Here is an 18786-nt window from a genome sequence, read left to right as displayed (position 1 = left end):
CCAAAAACAGTTGAGCTCTTTGTGTGTATGTGTGTACTAGTACTTGAATTCAAGGCCTTCGACTCTTGGCTTTTTTGTTGTTGTTGTTTTGTTTTGTTTGTTTGTTTTTGCCAGTCCTGGGGCTTGGACTCAGGGCCTGAGCACTGTCCCTGGCTTCTTTTTGCTCAAGGCTAGCACTCTGCCACTTGAGCCACAGCACCACTTCTGGCAATTTTATATATATATGGTGCTGGGGAATCGAACCCAGGGCTTCATGTATGTGAGGCAAGCACCACTCTTGCCAACTAGGCCATATTCCCAGCCCAACTCTTGGCTTTTTTTTCCCCCCTCATGGCTGATGCTCTATTACTTCAGCCATGCCTCCATGGCCTCCTTTGAACATTGTTCATCAGCTCTCAATCCCCTGAGAGAAGCCTATGATTACAAGTGTGAACCATGAGCATCCAGTGTACTCTCACTCTTATTTTTTCCTCTTATTCTGTGTCTTTCTGTGTGTGCATGTGTGTGTATGTGTGTTAGGAATGGAACCCAGGGCCTCAGGGCTACTACATAGGCATGATAGGCAAGAGCTCTAGCTGAGCTTCATCCCTTACGCCTCTCTTATTTTTCAGAAATCTTGTAGGTTGTTCTGTTTGTTTAATTCTGGGGATGGAACCCAGGACCTATCTCATTCTAGGCAAGTGCATTATTATTAAGCTACATGTCAGCCTCACATCAATATATTTTCTTTCCTGTTGGTTGTGTGGCTTGAATTCAGGGCCTGGGCCCTGTCCCTGCGGTTTTTTTGGTCAAGGCTAGTTTTCTGCAAGTTTGAGCCACAGCACCACTACCAGTTTTTTTGGTGTTTAATTGGTGGAAATTAGTCTCATGGACTTTCTTTTCCAGGCTGGCTTTCAACCAGGATCCTCAGATATCAGCTTCCTGAGTAGCTAGGATTACAGGGGTGAGCCATGGGGTACCCAGCTGAAATGTCAGTTTTGAGGCCTGATCAAAGCTTTTGTATGTGTGAGAATGTGCTGGTCCTGGGGTTTGCTTGAGCTTTTGTGCTCAGGGCTAGTGCTCTACTATTTGAGCCACAGCTCCACTTCTGGATTTTATGGTAGCTAATTGGAGATTAAGAGTCTCACGGACGTACTTGCTTGGGCTAGCTTTGAACAGCGATACTCAGATGTCAGCCTCTGTAGTAGCTAGGATTTCAGTTGTGAGCCACTTGGGGCCAGGCTCAAAGCATTTTGTTGTGTTGTTCATGGGGCTTGAATTCTGGGCCTGGACACTGTCCCTGAGCTCTTCAGCCCACAGCTAGTGCTCTACCACTTGAGCCACAGTGCCACTTCCTGTTTTCTGGTGGTTCATTGGAGATCAGAGTCTCTCATGGACTTTTCTTCTCTGTCTGGCTTTGAACCAGCAGCAATCCTTAGATTCATCCTGAGTAGGATTACAGGCATAAGCCACCAGTGCCCGGCTTAAAAGCATTATTTTATATGTACTTTTCTTCTAATACCACGATCATGAATCTCTTTCAAAGCTTGTGAAGTTTGTTAAAATTTTATTTCCTTCATGTAAAGAAAGTAGCTAGGAAACATGAGATTGTGTTTTTCAAGTGAACAAGAGGTGGCCTGTCTAGACAGACTCCATGACACATTAAAACCTTGTCTAGTCTGTTCCCAGTTAAATTTTTCCTTTGTGGGACTGGCAGGATATTAAAAGGGGTGCACGAGTATTCAGCATCGTTTCTTTAAGAAAAATCCTGGTGGCAAAAAAAAAAAAAAAAAAAAAAAACCATTTAGACAAGGGTAAGTTCTAGACAGTTCTAGACATCTCCCCTACCTAAGCACAAAGCCCCCACACCCCCGGCCCTTCTACTGGACCTGTGGAAGGCCGCGGGGTTTGCGCTTTGCACACCTTGGGAGGCCGAAGTCCAGGTTCAGATAGCGCCAGAAGACAGGTCAAGGGGCCTCAGGGGGGTCGTGCACCTTTCACCTGAACCCAGAGAGTCAGAAGCAGCCGCCAGCCCGTAGCCCCGCCCCCTCCACCAGGCCCCGCCCCCTCCGCCTAGCCCCGCCTCCAGCCCGAGATCACCCAGCGGGCTGCGCAGGAAGGTGTGCGCGCGCGGGGACGGGAAGGCCCCGTGATGCCCGCCCGCTCCCCGACCACCACACCCCACCGCCAGGGCCCACAGCCCTAGGGTCGCCCTGGAGCTCTTCCTCAGGCCCTCGGGCCAAGACAAGTCCGCGCACGTCGACCTCCCACGAGCCGCCAGAAAGAAGCACGTCAGGCCCAAGGCCCCCCATTCCTCACCGCCACCGTCAAACCTCCTCTTCCACCCCCCCCCAACCTCGGCCTCTCGCGGCGGCGTCACGTGACGTCCCACACCCGCCCGGCTCTGGTCACATGGGCCGCACGGCGGCTGCGTCAGTCAGTTCTGGCTGCGGGAGTCGAGCCGTCGCCGTCACCGTCCCCGTCACCGTCGCCGCCTGCGGACGGGGCGGGGATCTCAGTGCCAGGTTTTCGTCAGCCCGCCCTCCTCTCCCCCTTTCCCCCCCTCCCTCCCTCCGTACCCCCCCACCCCCTCCCCTCCGCCACTTCAGTCCGCCGTCCGGGCTCGGCTCGACCGTCATGGAGCGGGGCGGGACCTCCGTGTCTACCGAGTGAACTGCGTCGTCGCCGCCGCCGCCGCCGTTGCCGTCGCTCGGCGAGGCCTCCGGAACCCCTGCCGCCGCCGCCGCCTTCAGCCCCTCGCCCTTGGCAGCCCGTCGCCGCCTATCTGGGCGGGACCGACACCCCCCCCCCCCAACACCTCATTCCCCTAAATCGCGTCCGGTGAAGGTGCAGGCCGGGCGCCGTCGCAGCCGCCGGCGGTCGGGAGATGGTTCGGGCCTAGCGGAGCCGAGACTGGAGGTAAGAGAGGGCCGGCCAGCCAGCCGGACGGACGGACGGACGGACTGACGGAGTGGGGTGTGCGTGGGGGGGGGGGAGACACCCCCTGGGGCGGGGGCTGTTCGATCCGGCTTCGAACCCCCCCTCCCCACCGTGTGTGTGTGTATGTGTGTGTGTGTGTGTGCGCGCGCGTTCCCTCCCACCCGTGGACATAAAAATATATAAATACACCCCAACCCAATCCCGACGAACCTTCCAGGCGCCCATCTTTTTCCAACCGGTTTCTTCTCTCCTCGCTCCTTTTCTCCTCCCTCCCTCCCCTCCCTCCCTCCCTCCGTCCCCTCCCGCCCCACCCCACCCCGAGCTCTTGTCTCCGTGACACCCCCCCATCGGCCGATTTTTCTTTTCTTTTTATTTAAATACAACTCTCCATTATTTTTTTTTCTAAAAGTATTTCCTAGGTAAAGAGAAAATAGGCCCCGGTTCTGGCTATCGTTACCCAACTAGTTCTCGCTTTCCTTCTCGCGATCCTGCGCACCTCCCCCCCTCCCCCCCCCCACCCCCCAACTACGCTGCCAAAAAAAAGGAAAAAAATTCCACCTTGCCCTAGCGTTAGGGGATCGACTAAAAAAAAGGGGGGGGGGAATTTTGGGCGACGGAGCATGGTGGGGGGGGTGAGGGAAATCCTCGAATTCCACCCGTTTCCAACTTGGGGGTGGGGGGAGTAGTGGGGGGGGGGGAGTCTCCGGCCTGTTACCTGCTGGTCCCGATCGGTGGTGTTTGGTTAGTGATGTCTAGGCCCAGCTGCCTGAGCTCCGGGTTAAGCTCGTAATTGACGTCAGGGCTTTGTTCCTTCGACTTTGCTGTTGGTTGTTGGTTCCACTCTTTGAGGATGGATGGTGGGGTAGAGGAGTTTGGGGGGGGGGGTTGTCTCGGTATTGCCTTTTCATTCACAAGCGTCGTCGTGGTCAGGTAGGGTGCGGGAAGGACTGATCGGAAATGTTCAGGTATGGACTTCAAACTAAGTTAGTTAGATCTTAGGCTTCTAGGTTTGGGGGCTTGGGGTTTTTGGGTGGTGTGTGTGGGGTTTTTTTTTGTTTTGTTTTTTATTGTCACAATTTAAAATTGAGTGTTGGGAGATTATAAACTAAAGCCAATCCCTGTTCCAGTTACCAGTGTTTTTCTTGACGGAATCTAAGCTATAGGTACCCCGAATTATTCTTGTGTGGCATTTAAAATGTGCTGGGGTTTTTTTTAGGGGTTCAGATGTATAAAAAACTGTTGGAGCTTTGTTTCTGTATTGACTCTGCAAAGCTTTTTTTTTTTTAAGTGAAGTCTTTTATTTAACTGCTTTTCAACTGGTCAAAATTGAAATATTTATGAGAACTTTCTTAATCTGGGTTTTCTTATGGTTTTTGTGGCTTGTGAGTCTGCTTGAAATCACCCTCAGTCATATGTGCATAAAAGAAGTGTTGGCAAGTGGCCACTTGGTTTTCAACAAAGCTGGCTTCTTCAACTCTTTTCAGGTTTATTTTCCTTAATTATCACTGCATTTCAGTCTCTAAAAAAAGTCTGGTTGTTTTTAATTAACTTTCAGAATGAACTTACTAAACACCTGGAAGCAGGAAAAAAAATAATAGTAATACTAGCAATGTCACTCAGTTTGTGTCATTTGCACTTATTTTTGTCAGCTCTGTTGAAACAGAAGACACATTTTACACAGAATTTGGCTTCACATAAGGACAAGGTAGGGTGTCTCTTGAGTAACCAAACATTTACTGTTTGGTGGGGGCGGGGGGGGGGAACTTAGCCTGTGGCCTAAGCTCTTTAGTCCAAGTTTTGGGGTGTAAAGATGGCTCTACAGTGCTTTGGTGAAGCTGTGGAATTAAGAATTCCTAAAGATAGAATCTTTTCATTACAATTCACTTTCTAGTCATCACATTCTCACAACATTCTCTTTGTGGTCTGAAGTTATTTTATGCCTTTTGTAAGTTAATATAGTATATTTGTGTATTGTAATTTTCTCATAGGCCTGTTGTACTGCGTTTAGAGCATCATGTTTATTCTTTATCCGAAGATTAACAGGTTGATTTTGAGAGATACTATTTTGAACTTGAAATTGTTGTTATATCAAGTTATCCAATTTAAGATTTTACAAAAGAGGTAATCTAAAGAAAGCTGTATGAGCAACTGATAAATAAGTTTTTGTTGTTGTGTGGGACCTAGGGCTTGAACTCAAGGCCTGGGAGCTGTCCCTGACCTTTTTTGCTATAGGCTAGCACTCTGCTACTTGAGCCACAGGCTCCACTTCCTGTTTTGTTTGTTTTTTGGAACTCTAATGGACTTTCCTATCCAAATTGGATTTGAAAATGGATCCTCAGATCTCAGCCTTCTGAGTAGCTACGAGTACAGGCATAAGCCAACCAGCACCCAGTGATAAGTAAATATTTTAAGGGGGAAAACATGAATATCAAGTTCAGAGGTGAAGCAAGATGAAGCCTTCTAAAAGTTATATATCTTTCCTTTTTGAAGAAGTAAGGTAAATGTACTGGTTTTATGTGTACCTGAGAGGAACAAAGAAAACAGGAATTTCTTCTTTTGTGGCCATCTACTGAGTTAGAATGGAGTCCAAAATGTTCAAAGCCTGCCCTTTTTATTGTTATATTTTTCATAAAATTATAGAGGTATTAAGTATTGAGGACACAGCTAATTATGAAAGTGCCACGTGTATTATAAAAATTGACTTAGATTTGTAAAAACTTTCCTATAAAAGGGTAAAGGTTACCCAGCTCTCCCTAGTCCTTACTTTATACATTCTCTTTTGCATTTCCTCTGATAAGTTGGGATAATTTTATTTGATTTCTGGGAGGGTGTTTGCCAGTCTTGGTTATTATGAAATAAAATAACTAAAGACTTCTTAAAGCTATCCTGTCTTGTTACCTTGCCACTTTTTCCTTTGCTTAAGACAAGTACCTCAGTTGTCAGCTTTATAACCATTGTGTTTATTTGAAGTGATACTATAATATATAGAAGACAACAGTAGTAAACATTCTACTTAATTAACTTCTGATAGATCATCTGTATTCCTTTTTGTCTTCATGTTTGCTTTCACTGGCATTGTATTTTGAGAATTTTAATGGTACTGGCATATAGAACATATTCTAAAATGAGTTCAGACATATCAAGAACATTTTTTTTTAAAATTTATTGCCTGTCCTGGGCCTTGAACTCAGGGCATGGGGACTATCCCTGAGCTTCTTTGTGCTCAAGGCTAGTGTTTTACCACTTGAGCCACAGCACCACTTCCAGCTTTTTGTGAGAGTTCATTAGAGATAAGAGTATCATGGCTGGGAATATGGCCTAGTGGCAAGAGTGCTTGCCTCATATAGATGAAGCCCTGGGTTCGTTTCCCCAGTACCACATATATAGAAAACCGCCAGAAATGGCGCTGTGGCTCAAGTGGTAGAGTGCTAGCCTTGAGCCAAAAGAAGCCAGGGACAGTGCCCAGGCCCTGAGTCCAAGTCCCAGGACTGGCAAAAAAAAAAAAGAGTATCACGGACTTTTCTTCCAGGGCTGGCTTCCAGACTCAATCCTCACTCACCCTCCTGAGTAGCTAGGATTACAGGTGTGAGCCCCCAGTGCCCACAAAAACATTTTAATATTGGATTTACCTATTCTGTTTCTGAAGAGTGAAAAAGTCTTATTTAATATACTGTCTGCTTCATTGTGTTATACGTTATATAAAAATCTGTAATCGATGTAATGTTTAGTACAATGTTGGTATATCTAATGAATCATGGTAGTGACTTTTAGGGAGACAGGTTAATAGTCGGTGCTGGTTTATTTATTTATTTTTTTATATTTGTGTCTATGTGCTGGTACTGGTTGGTTTTTTTTTTGTTGTTGTTGTTGTTTGCCAGTCCTGAGGCTTGAACTCTGGGCCTGGGCCCTGTCCTTGAGCTTATTTTGCTCAAGGGTAGTACTCTACCACTTGAACCATAGTGCCACTTCCAGCTTTTTCTGAGTAGTTTTGTTGGAGATAAGAGTCTCACTGACTTTCCTACTCAGGCTAGCTTTGAACCATGATCCTCAGATTTCAACCTCCTGAGTAGCTAGGATTATAGGTGTGAGCCAACAGCACCCAGCTTTTGTGCTGGGGTTTGAACTCAGAGATTCACACTTTCCCTTGGCTTTTTCACTCAATATATATATTTTGCACTCTACTACTTGAACTATACTTACAGTTCCAGCTTTTAGCTGGTTAATTGGAGATATTGCTGCCTAGACTGAGATCCTCAGATCTCAGTCTCCTGAGTAGCAAGCATTACAAGGTAAGCCTGGCCTGTTTGATTAATTTTTTAAATCGTTTTCTGGGATGGATTGAAAAACTTCATTATTTTCTAGAAGAAAAACAAAAGCAAAAGAAGAGACTGATATAAGTAAGTTGTCATGGAAAAACAGTTTGACTTAGATACCCTGAAATCAATAGTCATCTGTCCTGTTTAAATGGCCCTCTCAGCACTGTCAATTTTGGGTTGCATAGTGGGTTAGGACTTTTCCTTTTCACATCATCATGAGGAAATGACAATTTTATGGAGAGATGAGTTCAACCCAACATTCCCTGTAGACAGGCCTTCAACTCTATTTTTGCACTTGCCTCTATTTTTCCAACTTGAATATCATCTTCCTCTCTTGTTTTCCACTTCTATAATTTTTTTTTTATCATCTTTGCCATGTGCCTGTGGCTGATGTCTATAATCCAAGCTACTTAGGATGCTGAGATCTGAGGATCTTGATTTGAAGCTAGCAGGGCAGACTATTTTGAGAGATTGTGAGTGTGTGTGTGTGTGTGTGTGTGAGAGAAAGAGAGAGATAGAGCGCGCACAAGAGTGTGTACGTGCACATGTTTGCACACCATCCTGAGAGCTTGAATTCAGAGCTTGGATACTGTCCTTGCTCATGGCTAGCACTCTACCACTTGAGTTATGGCTCCATTTTCAGCTTCTTTTTTTTTTTTTTTGTGATTAATTGGAGGTAAGAGTCTTGTCTTTCCTGCCCAGGCTGGCTTGGAACTACAATTCTCAGATTTCAGCACCCGGCACCAGACCTTCCTGATTTCTTGATATTTTTTCCTGGACTTTTATGACTCATGCTTTTTTCTTGCCTTTCTTTCTACTGGCTGTTGCAGACTCATTAATTCTTTGATAAACCCTTAATATGGAATGCTTTGAATCTTACCCTGGGTGCTCTTTGTGTATTTTTCTGAGTTGACCACATCTATTTATTTCTATTTCAGTGGCTACTGTGTTAGTCAGTTTTCTGTTGCTTTAATAAAATGCCTGAGATAAACAACAAAAAGGAGGAAATGTTTATTTTGGTTTAGGAGTTCAGATGTGCCCACTGGTGGTAGTTTATCTCTTTTGTTTTTAACTTGTGATAAAACAATCATCATAATGAAAGTGCATAGTGTAGTAAATGTATTTACTTCATGGTGGCCAGGAACGAGAGCAAGAGGGAGGGAGCTATCATTTGACCCTACTTCCTAAAGGTTTCTCCATCCTCATTCTCCCCTCCCCCTACAGCATACCACTGAATGGGGCCAAGCTTTTAACACTTGACAGCCAACATCTCTCAAGTGCTTTGTGATCACTAGAACTTCATCTAACCAAGTATCCCCTTTAGATTATTGATTCAGCACCTTATTTCAGTTATAAGATTGACACATCCTAACTACAGCAAAAGAGGAAATTTTTGGTAGCATGTTAGGTATCCTAGGAATGCCAAGAAAGCTGAAGAGCTATAGGAGGACAGCTAGAACCCAGGAATGCCTGTAATCAGGATCTTAAGTTTTGTTGAAGCTGGGTGCCAGTGGCTGGTGACTGTAATCAAAGCTATTCAGGAGGTTGATATCTAAGGATTGTAGTTCAAAGCTAGCCCAGGCAGAAACTGTACATGAGACACTTATCTCCAGTTAACCATCAAAAAGCCTGGAGTAGAGCTGTGACTCAAATGGTAGAGTTCTAGTCTTGAGCAAAAAAGCTCCTGGACATTGCACAGGGCTCAAGCCCCAAGACCTGCACCAAAAAAAAAACAACTTTGTCCATTTTAAATCTTCTATCATTCTAGAGAGACTGACCTAATTCTCAGTTCCACATCCCAGGAAAGGTTCTCATTAGGTTTATATGTCTACTTTGGTTAGGGTGCTACATTGTACAATCCTTTATACAGCTCATAAAGGAAGAAGTAAAGTAAAGGACATTTCTGTCCCATTTATTCCATGAGTATTTAGTACACATACACAGTACTGTTTTTTTTTTAAATGCCCCAGGCCTGGGGCTTGAACTCAGCCTAGGTGCTGTCCCTGAGCTTTTGTGCTAACACTTTAAGTCACAGCTCCACTTCTGGCTTTTTGGTGCTTAATTGGAGATAAGAGTCACAGACTTAACAGCCTGGACTAGCTTTATTTATTTATTTGTTTTTGCCAGACGTGGAGCTTGAACTCAAGGTCTGAGCACTGTCCCTGGCTTCTTTTTGCTCAAGACTAGCACTCTACCACTTGAGCCACAGCACCACTTCTGGTTTTTTCCATATATGTGGTGCTGAGGAATCGAACCCAGGGCCTCGTGTATACGAGGCAACCATTCTACCACTAGGCCATATTCCGAGCTTGGACTAGCTTTTAAACCACAATCCTCAGAACTCAGTCTTCTGAGTAGCCAGGATTACAGGCCTGAGCCACTAGTACCCAGCTTGTCCTTTTTTGTTAATGGTCCTAGTGATGCACATTGGCCCTGAGCTTTTTTGCTTAAGACTAGTGCTCGACTACTTGAGACAACTCCACTCCTGTTTTTCTGATGGTTAATTGGAGATAAGAGTCTTAACAGACTTTCCTTCTGGGGCTGGCTTCAAACCACAATCCTTAGATCTTAGACTTCTGAGTAGCTAGGATTATGGGCATGGACTACTGGTGCTTGGCTAGTCCTACTTTTTCACCAAATATAGTAAATATTTTTTTATTTAACATTCGAATTATACACCAGCAAACATTCTTCTTCTGTGGAAGAAAAACAGTAACCTCTGGATGTGATCGCTAGATATGAACTTGGGGTTTCCTTCCATAGAAGAAAGGAGAATGCTAATTTTAAAGGTGATTGTTAGTCACAAGTCTGAAAACTGTGGGCTGAAGGCCCACAGTAACTGATAAAGAGTGGTGGCAAAAACCTTATGAGGGGACGGGGAAAAGAAATCATTACTATTTTCAAATTTGTGCCATCTTGTTGGAAAAACACAGTATAAGGTAAGGGATAGACACTGTAAATTTCTTTGTTGACCTACTTTTTTTTGCAAATGGAGTGCGTTCTTTGGTCAGCTAACTGAACATTTTCAGTCTGTCCACGGATTTGTCTTTGGTCTGACACTAGGATTAATATTGAGGGGATCTGGGGAACTTTAAGGGGAAGGTAGTTAGTTCTATGTTGACTTAGTTCAAGCATCAGTGAACTATGGTCAATAGACTGAATGCAACCTGCTGCTTAATTTTGACTGGACTATAAGGGAAAAATGGTTTTTGTTTGTTTTTGTTGGTTGTGGGGCTTGGTCTCTGGGCCTGGGCTCTATCCTGAGCTCTTCAGCTCAAGGCTAGTGCTCTACCACTTGAACCACAGCACCACTTCCAGTTTTCTGGTGGTTAATTGGAGATAAGAGTCTCATGGACTTTCTTGCCCTGGTTGACTTTGAACCATGATCCTCAGATCTCAGCCTCCTGAGTAGCTAGGACTACAGGCGTGAGCCACTGGCGCCCAGCTAATATTTGGGGGTTTTGGGTTGTGGAGCTTTGCTTTTTTGGTTTTTCTGTGCCAGTACTGGGGCTTGAACTCAGGGCCTAGACTTAGCTTTTTCACTCAAGGCTGGCCTTCTACCCCTTGAGCCACAGCTACACTGTTTTTTTTGTTGTTTACTTTTTTTGGGGTGGGGGTGCTTAGCTTGTGTTTGAAAGAGGGTCCACCGAGCTAGAGTAGCCCAGGTTGGCCTGGAACTTGAGATCCTTCTCTCACAGTCTCCCAAGTGAGATTATAGATTTCCATCACTATGCCTGAAGTTGTGTGTGTGTGTGTGTGTGTGTGTGTGTGTTTTTTAATTTTTTTTTTTTTTTTTTGGCCAGTTCTGGGGCTTGGACTCAGGGCCTGAGCACTGTCCCTGGCTTCCTTTTGCTGAAGACTAGCACTCTTCTTCTTGAGCCACAGTGCCATTTCCGACTTTTTCTGTGTATGTGGTGCTGAGGAAACAAACCCAGGGCTTCATCATGCATATTAGGCAAACGTTCTACCGCTAAGTCACATTCCCAGCCCCTATTTTTATTTTTTAACTGTATTTTTATTGTCTTTTCTTTTTTGGTACTGGGGAGCCAACCCAGGATGTTGCACCTGCTAGGCAAGTGCTTTGCCACTGAGCTACATTCCAGCCCTATATTTTTAAATATTATAAAAAAAAAATCAAGGGGCTGGGGATATAGCCTAGTGGCAAGAGTGCCTGCCTCGGATACACGAGGCCCTAGGTTCGATTCCCCAGCACCACATATACAGAAAATGGCCAGAAGTGGCGCTGTGGCTCAAGTGGCAGAGTGCTAGCCTTGAGCAAAAAGAAGCCAGGGACAGTGCTCAGGCCCTGAGTCCAAGGCCCAGGACTGGCAAAAAAAAAAAATCAAGAATGTTTTCTGGCAAGTGAGTATTATAAGACATTTAAATTTCAAGGTCCGTCAATATGGTTTCATTGGAATATAGCATACCATTTCATTTATGTGTTGTCTGGCAGGTTTTGCTGCTACAAGAGCAGAGTTGAGAAATTGTGACTATATAGTCTGCCAAGCCTAAGATATTTACTCTCTGGCCTGAAAAAATTTTGGTGACTTTTGCTTTAGCAGATCCAATGGATTCTAGTGGTTGCTTAGGTCTGAGGATTACCTTAAAAGTAAGTTCTAAGAGCTCTGTTTATTTTATTTCTTTTTTCTGTGTGTGTGTGTGCGCACGCGCGTGTGCATGGTCTTGGGGCTTGAACTTGGTGCTGTCCCTAAGCTTTTTACTCAAAGCTCGCGTCCTACAGCTCTACGTCCAGCTTTTTAGTGATTAATTGGAGATAAAAGCCTCATGGCTTTTCCTGCCTGGGCTGACTTCAAACCTTGGTCCTCAGCTCTCAGCCTCCTGAGTAGCTAGCACTATAAGCATGAGCTACTGTTGCCCAGCTAAGGTCTTTGTTTATTTAGTGCTGGTCTTGGGTCTTGAACTCAAGGCCTGAGCATTGCCTTTGAGCTTTTGTGCTCAAGACTAGAGTTCTTCCACTTGAGCCACAGCTCTACTTCTGGCTTTTTTGGTATTTAATTAGAGATTAGAATCTCCCAGTCTGTTTGGGCTGGCTTTAAACTGTGATCCTTAGATCTTAGCCTCCTGAGTAGCTAGGATTACAGACATGAGCTTCTGGCACCTGGCACCATTGATGAGTTTTATAAAAGTTCTGAAGAACTACTTTATAGCCAGATAGTCCCTTAAGACTTTGCTGCTATGTTTAGACCTAGTCTATTATTTGTTTGTGCCAAGTGCATTACAGTAGTGATTTTGCAGTGATTTAGACAGGAAAAGATAGTATGTAAAATCGGGTCATGATAACAGTATAGGGGCTGGGAATATGGCCTAGTGGCAAGAGTGCTTGCCTCCTGCACATGAAGCTCTCGGTTCGATAACAGTATATATTAGTACAGAAAGGCCAATCTAAAAGAACCCTGGCATAGTGCTTCGTAACACTTGACCTGTTTCTGACTGTATCTCATCTTTGTAATTAATCACCATGAAATAGCTTATTTGCAATATAACTTTTGTTTCAGACTTAAGCAGTGATACAGATATTTTTTTAAAAAGTCAGTGTCAGTAAGGTGCTTAGCCAAAGATGAACAAGGTAGCTTGCCAGAATTAACAAGTGAAAACTCAACATTTAAGAAGTTTCAATCTAGGCATGGTGGTACACATCTGTAAATTCGAGTACTTGGAAGGCAAGAGTATTGCAAGTTTGAGGCCAGCCTGGCCTATATAAGAAAACTCTGTTTTCAAAAACCAAACCAAATCTCTTTCACCCCTAAAAAATGCCCCAAAGTGCTACCAAGTGGTATGGCAGCATAAGATCATATTTCTCTGAACTAGCATGTAAAGATTTGGGAGTTATTAACTATACATATTTATAAGTGTATTTTGCCTGAATGATTTTTATTGGTGAGTTTTATGTTATGTGTGTGGGAATTTTACCACAATGAAAAACAAATTGTCAGGCTGGGAATATGGCCTAGTGGTAGAGTGCTTGCCTCGCATACATGAAACCCTGGGTTCCTGGGTTTGATTCCTCAGCACCACATATACAGAAAAAGCCAGAAGTGGGGCTGTGGTTCAAGTGGTAGACTGATAGCCTTGAGCAAAAAGAAGCCAGGGACAGTGCTCAGGCCCTGAGTTCAAGCCCCAGGACTGGCAAAAATAATAAATAAATAAATAAATAAATAAATAAATAAAAGTGTTCATCTACAATAATTCCTATTTACAAATAAAAGCCTCACTTTTATTTCTCGACCATCTATAGTTATCCAGTCTACCTATGTGGCCCAGGCTGGCCTCATATCCTGCATTATTGAAGTGAAAATACAAAAATATACTTAAAAATACAAAACCAGCCCCAGGACCACTTATTTACATGCTTAACTACATTGTTGGTCTACTTTTTTGTAACAACAATACTACATTATTATTTTAAATTTTGCTTTCTATTTAGTTCAGTTTTACATGTAGACTTAAAGATGAGTGTATATCCTTTTTGTTTATTTGTTTGTTTTTGGAGAGGGCACTAAGTCTTGAACTCAGGGCCTGGGCACTGTCCCTTAGCTTTATAGCTCAAGACTGGCACTCTAACACTTGAGCCGTATCTCAACCTCTGGCTTTTTTTTTTTTGTTAGTCCTGGGCCTTGGACTCAGGGCCTGAGCACTGTCCCTGGCTTCCTTTTGCTCAAGGCTAGCACTCTTCCACTTAAGCCACAGCGCCACTTCTGGCCGTTTTCCATATATGTGGTACTGGGAATTGAACCCAGGGCTTTATGTATACGAGGCAGGCTCTCTTGCCACTAGGCCATATTCCCAGCCCTCAACCTCTGGCTTTTTGCTGGTTAGTTTGAAGTAAGTTTCATGGACTTTCCTCTGGACTGGCTTGAAAACAATCCTCAGATCTAAGCCTCCTGAGTAGCTAGAATTATAGGCATGAGCCACTGGAGCCTTGCTGAGTTTATACCTAATTTTATGTTTGTACATATATATTTACATTTATATGTACATTAATACATATACATGTGTATATATACACATACATATGTGTGTGTACATGCATGCATGTGCCCTCCCCCCAGTTCTGGGGCTTGAACTCAAGGCCTGGGCACTGTCGCTGAGCTTTTTTTGCTCAAGTCTAGCACTCTACCACTTGAGCCACAGCCCTACTTCTGGCTTTTTCTGTGTATGTGGTACTGAGGAATTGGACCCAGGACTTTGTGCATGCTAACTAAGCAAGCACCCTACCACTAAGCCACATTCCCAGCCCCACATTTTTCTAATTTTAACTGAATTATTTTTCATCTCAGTAGTTACTCATTTCTTGGGAGATAGGCTATGAAAGTTTTGCCTGCACAGCAAAGATGTATGCTTTAGATTGACTCATGTTTAAATTGCTTAATTTTAGTGGAACTCAGATTACTAGAATTTTGAGTTTTGAGGAAAACTTGAGTCAGAGATAGTGAGGTACAAGAGGAAAATGTAATCTCTAGACACAGGAATAAATTACATTGGAAGGAGATTTAAGAGTTGCAATCAAATGTAAATTATTATGAACAATCAGTTCATTTAATTCTGATCTTTCTGACAGCACTGCTAAGAGGAAATATTTGGTTGGTTGGATGACTTTTCCTGTTAGGAAAATAGTTTCTTTGCAGTAAATCACAGAGGGAATTTTGTTCTGGGAATCATATCTTTTTTTTTTTTCACAATAAATGCATAAGTATTTCCCTTCACTTTCTCACTCCTCTTCCTTCCCTTTCTTTCCTTTGAGATACGGTCTTACTGTGTTGCCCAGCCTGGTCCTAACTGAGGCTTTTATGCAGTCTTCCTGCCTCTGTCTCCAACTAGGATTACAAATATTCATGGCTCATATAAATATTTGTTCTTTCTTTCTTTCTTTCTTTCTTTTTTTTGTGCTACTGGGTTTGGAACTCAGGGCCTTGTCCTTGCTAGACAAGCACCCTGCCACTTTAGTCACACCCCGACCTGGTCTCCATTTTGTTTTGTTTTGTTTTTTCGGTTGTGGAGCTTTGAACTCTGGGCCTGGTTGCTGTCCCTGAACTCTTCAGCTCAAGGCTAGGGCTTTACCACTTGAGCCACAGCACCTCTTCAAGTTTTCTGGTGGCTAATTGAAGATCAGAGTCTCCTGGACTTTCCTGCCTGGGCTGGCTTTGAACTGTGATCCTTAGATCTCAACCTCCTGAGTAGCTAGGGTTACAGGCGTGAGCCACTGGCACCTGGCCATTCTTGTGTTTTTTTGTTTTTGTTTTTGTTTTTAATATGGTCTCACTTTTTGCCCAGATTGGTCTGGACCATGATGTTCCTATTTCTGTTTCCCTGGTAGCTGGGATGGGAGGTGAGTGTCACCACACCCAGTTTTTTGTTTGTTTGTTTGTTTATTAATTGAACACAAATTTTTTTTACAAGGTGTTGTGCAAAAAGGGTACAGTTACATAGTAGGGCAGTGTGTACATTTCTTGTGATATCTTACATCCTGTTTTTCTATCCCTTCTCTAGGTCAGGTAGACATATATGCAATATACACTGTATCAAGAACATATACAGTATTCACAGACTTGGTCTCTACTGTCTCTCCATCTCCCTTTGTTAACAGTCATATATCAGGGAGATCATGCCCCTTTGTTTTCTGTGTTCTAGGCTTGTCTCACTCAACATTATTTGTTCGAGTTCTGACCATTTCCCTGCGAATAACAATATTTCACCATTCCTAATCGCTATGTAGTATTCCATTGTGTATAAGTACCATATTTTTTGGATCCATTCGTCTGTGGAGGGGCATCTGGGTTGTTTCCATATTTTAGCTATTGTGAATTGTGCCGCGATAAACATGGAAGTACAAATGTCTTTTTGATATCTTGGGTTTTGCTGTTTAGGATAGATGCCTAGGAGTGGTATGGCTGGGTCATAGGGTAGGTCTATATTGAGCTTTTTGAGAAACCTCCATACTGTGCTCCAAAGTGGTTGTACTAATTTGCACTCCCACCAACAATGGAGAAGGGTTCCTCTTTCCCCGCACCCCCTCCCGCATTTGTTGTTTCCTGAGTTCAGAGTATAGGCCATTCTAACTGGGGAGGTGGTATCTCAGGGTTGTTTTTATTTGCATTTCCTTTACTACCAGGGATGTTGAGCATTTCCTCATGACCACACCCAGTTTTTTATTGGTTGAAATGTTTTTCAAGAACTTTCTTGCCCAGTCTGGCCCACATCCTTGATCATCCTAATCTCAGCCTCTTAAATCATTAGGACTAAAGGTTTGAGCCTCTATGCCTGACCTTAAATACTTCTTTTTTTTTTTTTTTGGCCAGTCCTGGGCCTTGGACTCAGGGCCTGAGTACTGTCCCTGGCTTCTTCCCCCTCAAGGCTAGCACTCTGCCACTTGAGCCACAGCGCCGCTTCTGGCCGTTTTCTGTATATGTGGTGCTGGGGAATCGAATCTAGGGCCTCGTGTATCCGAGGCAGGCACTCTTGCCACTAGGCTATATCCCCAGCCCCTTAAATACTTCTTAAATGATTATTTAACTGCTGTGATATATATGATATTAAATTATATTTTAAAGTTGTCTTCTTCTTTGTGTTTTTTGTATTGTTTTGCTTTGTTTTTGTGTTTGATAATGGGGCTTAGAACCCAGGACCTTGCACACGCTAATCCTGCTTCACCCGGGTATGATCTTTCAGGATTTGAACGTAGGAAATTTGGAAAACTGGTGATTAACATGTCCTTAGACTCTGCTTAGCTTCTCTTTTTTTCTTTTTTCTTTTTTTTAGTGCTGTACTGGGGCTTGAACCTCAGGGCCTGGTGCTGTTCCTGAGTTTTTTTTCTTTTTGCTCAAGGCTAGCACTTTATTGCTTGAGCCACAGCTCCACTTTGAGCTGCTTTTTTGGTATTAGAAATTAGAGTCTTACAAACTTTCCTATTGAGGCTGGCTTCAAACTGTGATCCTCAGATTTCAGCCTTCTGTATAGTTAGGATTACAGGTGTGAACCATCAGTGCCGAGCTTGAATGCTTAACTTTGTATTTGGTAGTTAGGTCCAGGAGACCTAACTGAAACTTGATGTGAGTAATAAAAAATTTACTAGTTGGTCCAAATATGCTGGAGGTCGTTCTTTGATTTCATTCTCCAAATAAAGCATAGATGCTTTATGATACTCACTAAAGAGTCACGTTACTCTATGGTGCTAATTACTAGAGGAAGTAGGAATCCCATAGTATATACACTCAACAAGTTATATTCTTTTTTACACTTACTAGAATATTATGTAAGTAAAAATTTTAAATACACATTTCGAGCTCTTAGATCTCTCTTCTCCCTCCCCCTCTCCTTTCCTTTCTCTTCCTTCCTCCCTCTGCTTCCTTCTCTCTCCACATTAAATTGCTTTATTTGCATGATACTAAATTGTGCAAACCACTGTTTTATTTTTGGATGTTTGTTTTCTCTATTCTAACCACAGAAGAAAGCCCTCAAGAGTATATTGGTTTTGCTGTCCATTCTAATTGTATAGTTTTCCTTAGTCTTGATTGACTTCCCTTTCTGATTTGGTTTAAAATTATAAACTAAAAATACTCCACAGGTATAATTTGATTTTTTCCCCCTTGGATTTTGTTTATTTTTATTTACTTATTTATTTATTGTTTGACACTGAGACTTGAACTCTTATTCTGACACTTTCCCTCCTTGTCTGATGCTCTACAACCTCCAACCCCATGGGTTTTGATTGTTTCTTTTCAGACAAGGTCTTATGTAATCCATGCTACCTGGGATTTACTGTGTAGCCCAAGCTGGCCTCTACTGGAAAGCTTCCTGCCTCTCAGCCTCTCCAGTGCTGGGATCATAGGTGTGTCCTACCATATCTAGCTACCTTTTTATGAGATTGATGTGCTACTTACTGTGCCAGTGAGGCACCTTAACTACCCTTTTAAAAAAATTAAGATAATTTTGAAAGAATATGTCCCAGCCATCCCAGGGGACCATTCAGGTTTAAAGTGACTCCATTTAGGATGTGACTTCATCTCCTCTTATTCCTCTCCATGGTTCCTCGTCGTCAGAACTGACCTCATCCTGAAGAACTAGGTGCTCATTGCTTGGATAGCTTGTCCCAGTTGGCATTCATTGGGTTTGAACTCAAGGCCTGGGCACTGTCCCTGAGCACTTCTGCTAGCACTCTACCACTTGAGCCACAGTGCCACTTCCAGCATTTGGCTGGTAACTGTGAGTCTCTTCAGCCATGCTTCCAGTTTGGCTCTTTGCTGGTTAGTTGGGAGATGGAGTTTTGAAGGGATTTTTTTTTTCTTCCTGGGCTGGCTTTGAACTGAAATCAAAGGAGTCTTGGCCATAAAAGCCCTTTTTATTTCCAATTAAAGCAACAAGGAGACCAATAGGAGTAGAGCTCACCTATAACTTGTTGAGAATTGACTAACAAATACTTGCCAGAGTTCTGCAATGACAAAACACAGCAGATGTGATACAAGTCTTCAAACAACAACTGATTAGCATCTTAAGAGTTCCTTGGGCTATTTAACCAATAGCATTGTGCCAAGAA

General features: G+C 43.3%; 1 protein-coding gene and 1 long non-coding RNA gene across 5 annotated transcripts in view; one reads left to right on the top strand and one right to left on the bottom strand.

The window, feature by feature from the left end:
- Positions 1 to 1755: 1755 nt before the first annotated feature.
- Positions 1756 to 3180, bottom strand: LOC125342237. Its single transcript, XR_007209180.1, has 3 exons — positions 3130 to 3180; positions 2336 to 2474; positions 1756 to 1980 (listed from the first exon to the last, which is right to left on the bottom strand). It is a non-coding gene; the product is annotated as an uncharacterized LOC125342237 (long non-coding RNA).
- Aff4 (AF4/FMR2 family member 4) overlaps positions 2569 to 18786 on the top strand; it is a 56014-nt gene continuing 39796 nt past the window's right edge. For 3 of the 4 annotated variants that reach the window (XM_048334398.1, XM_048334397.1, XM_048334395.1), the window contains exon 1: positions 3645 to 3884. In XM_048334398.1, coding sequence (XP_048190355.1) covers positions 3877 to 3884 — 8 coding nt within the window. In that variant the 5' untranslated portion in view covers positions 3645 to 3876. Of the gene's footprint in view, positions 2899 to 3644; positions 3885 to 18786 lie in introns of those variants that run through there. The other variant, XM_048334396.1, reaches the window with a different exon arrangement.

This window comes from Perognathus longimembris, chromosome 25 (genome assembly GCF_023159225.1).
Source record: "Perognathus longimembris pacificus isolate PPM17 chromosome 25, ASM2315922v1, whole genome shotgun sequence".
NCBI classification, from domain to species: domain Eukaryota; kingdom Metazoa; phylum Chordata; class Mammalia; order Rodentia; family Heteromyidae; genus Perognathus; species Perognathus longimembris.
This window is presented reverse-complemented; position numbering and strand designations above follow the sequence as displayed.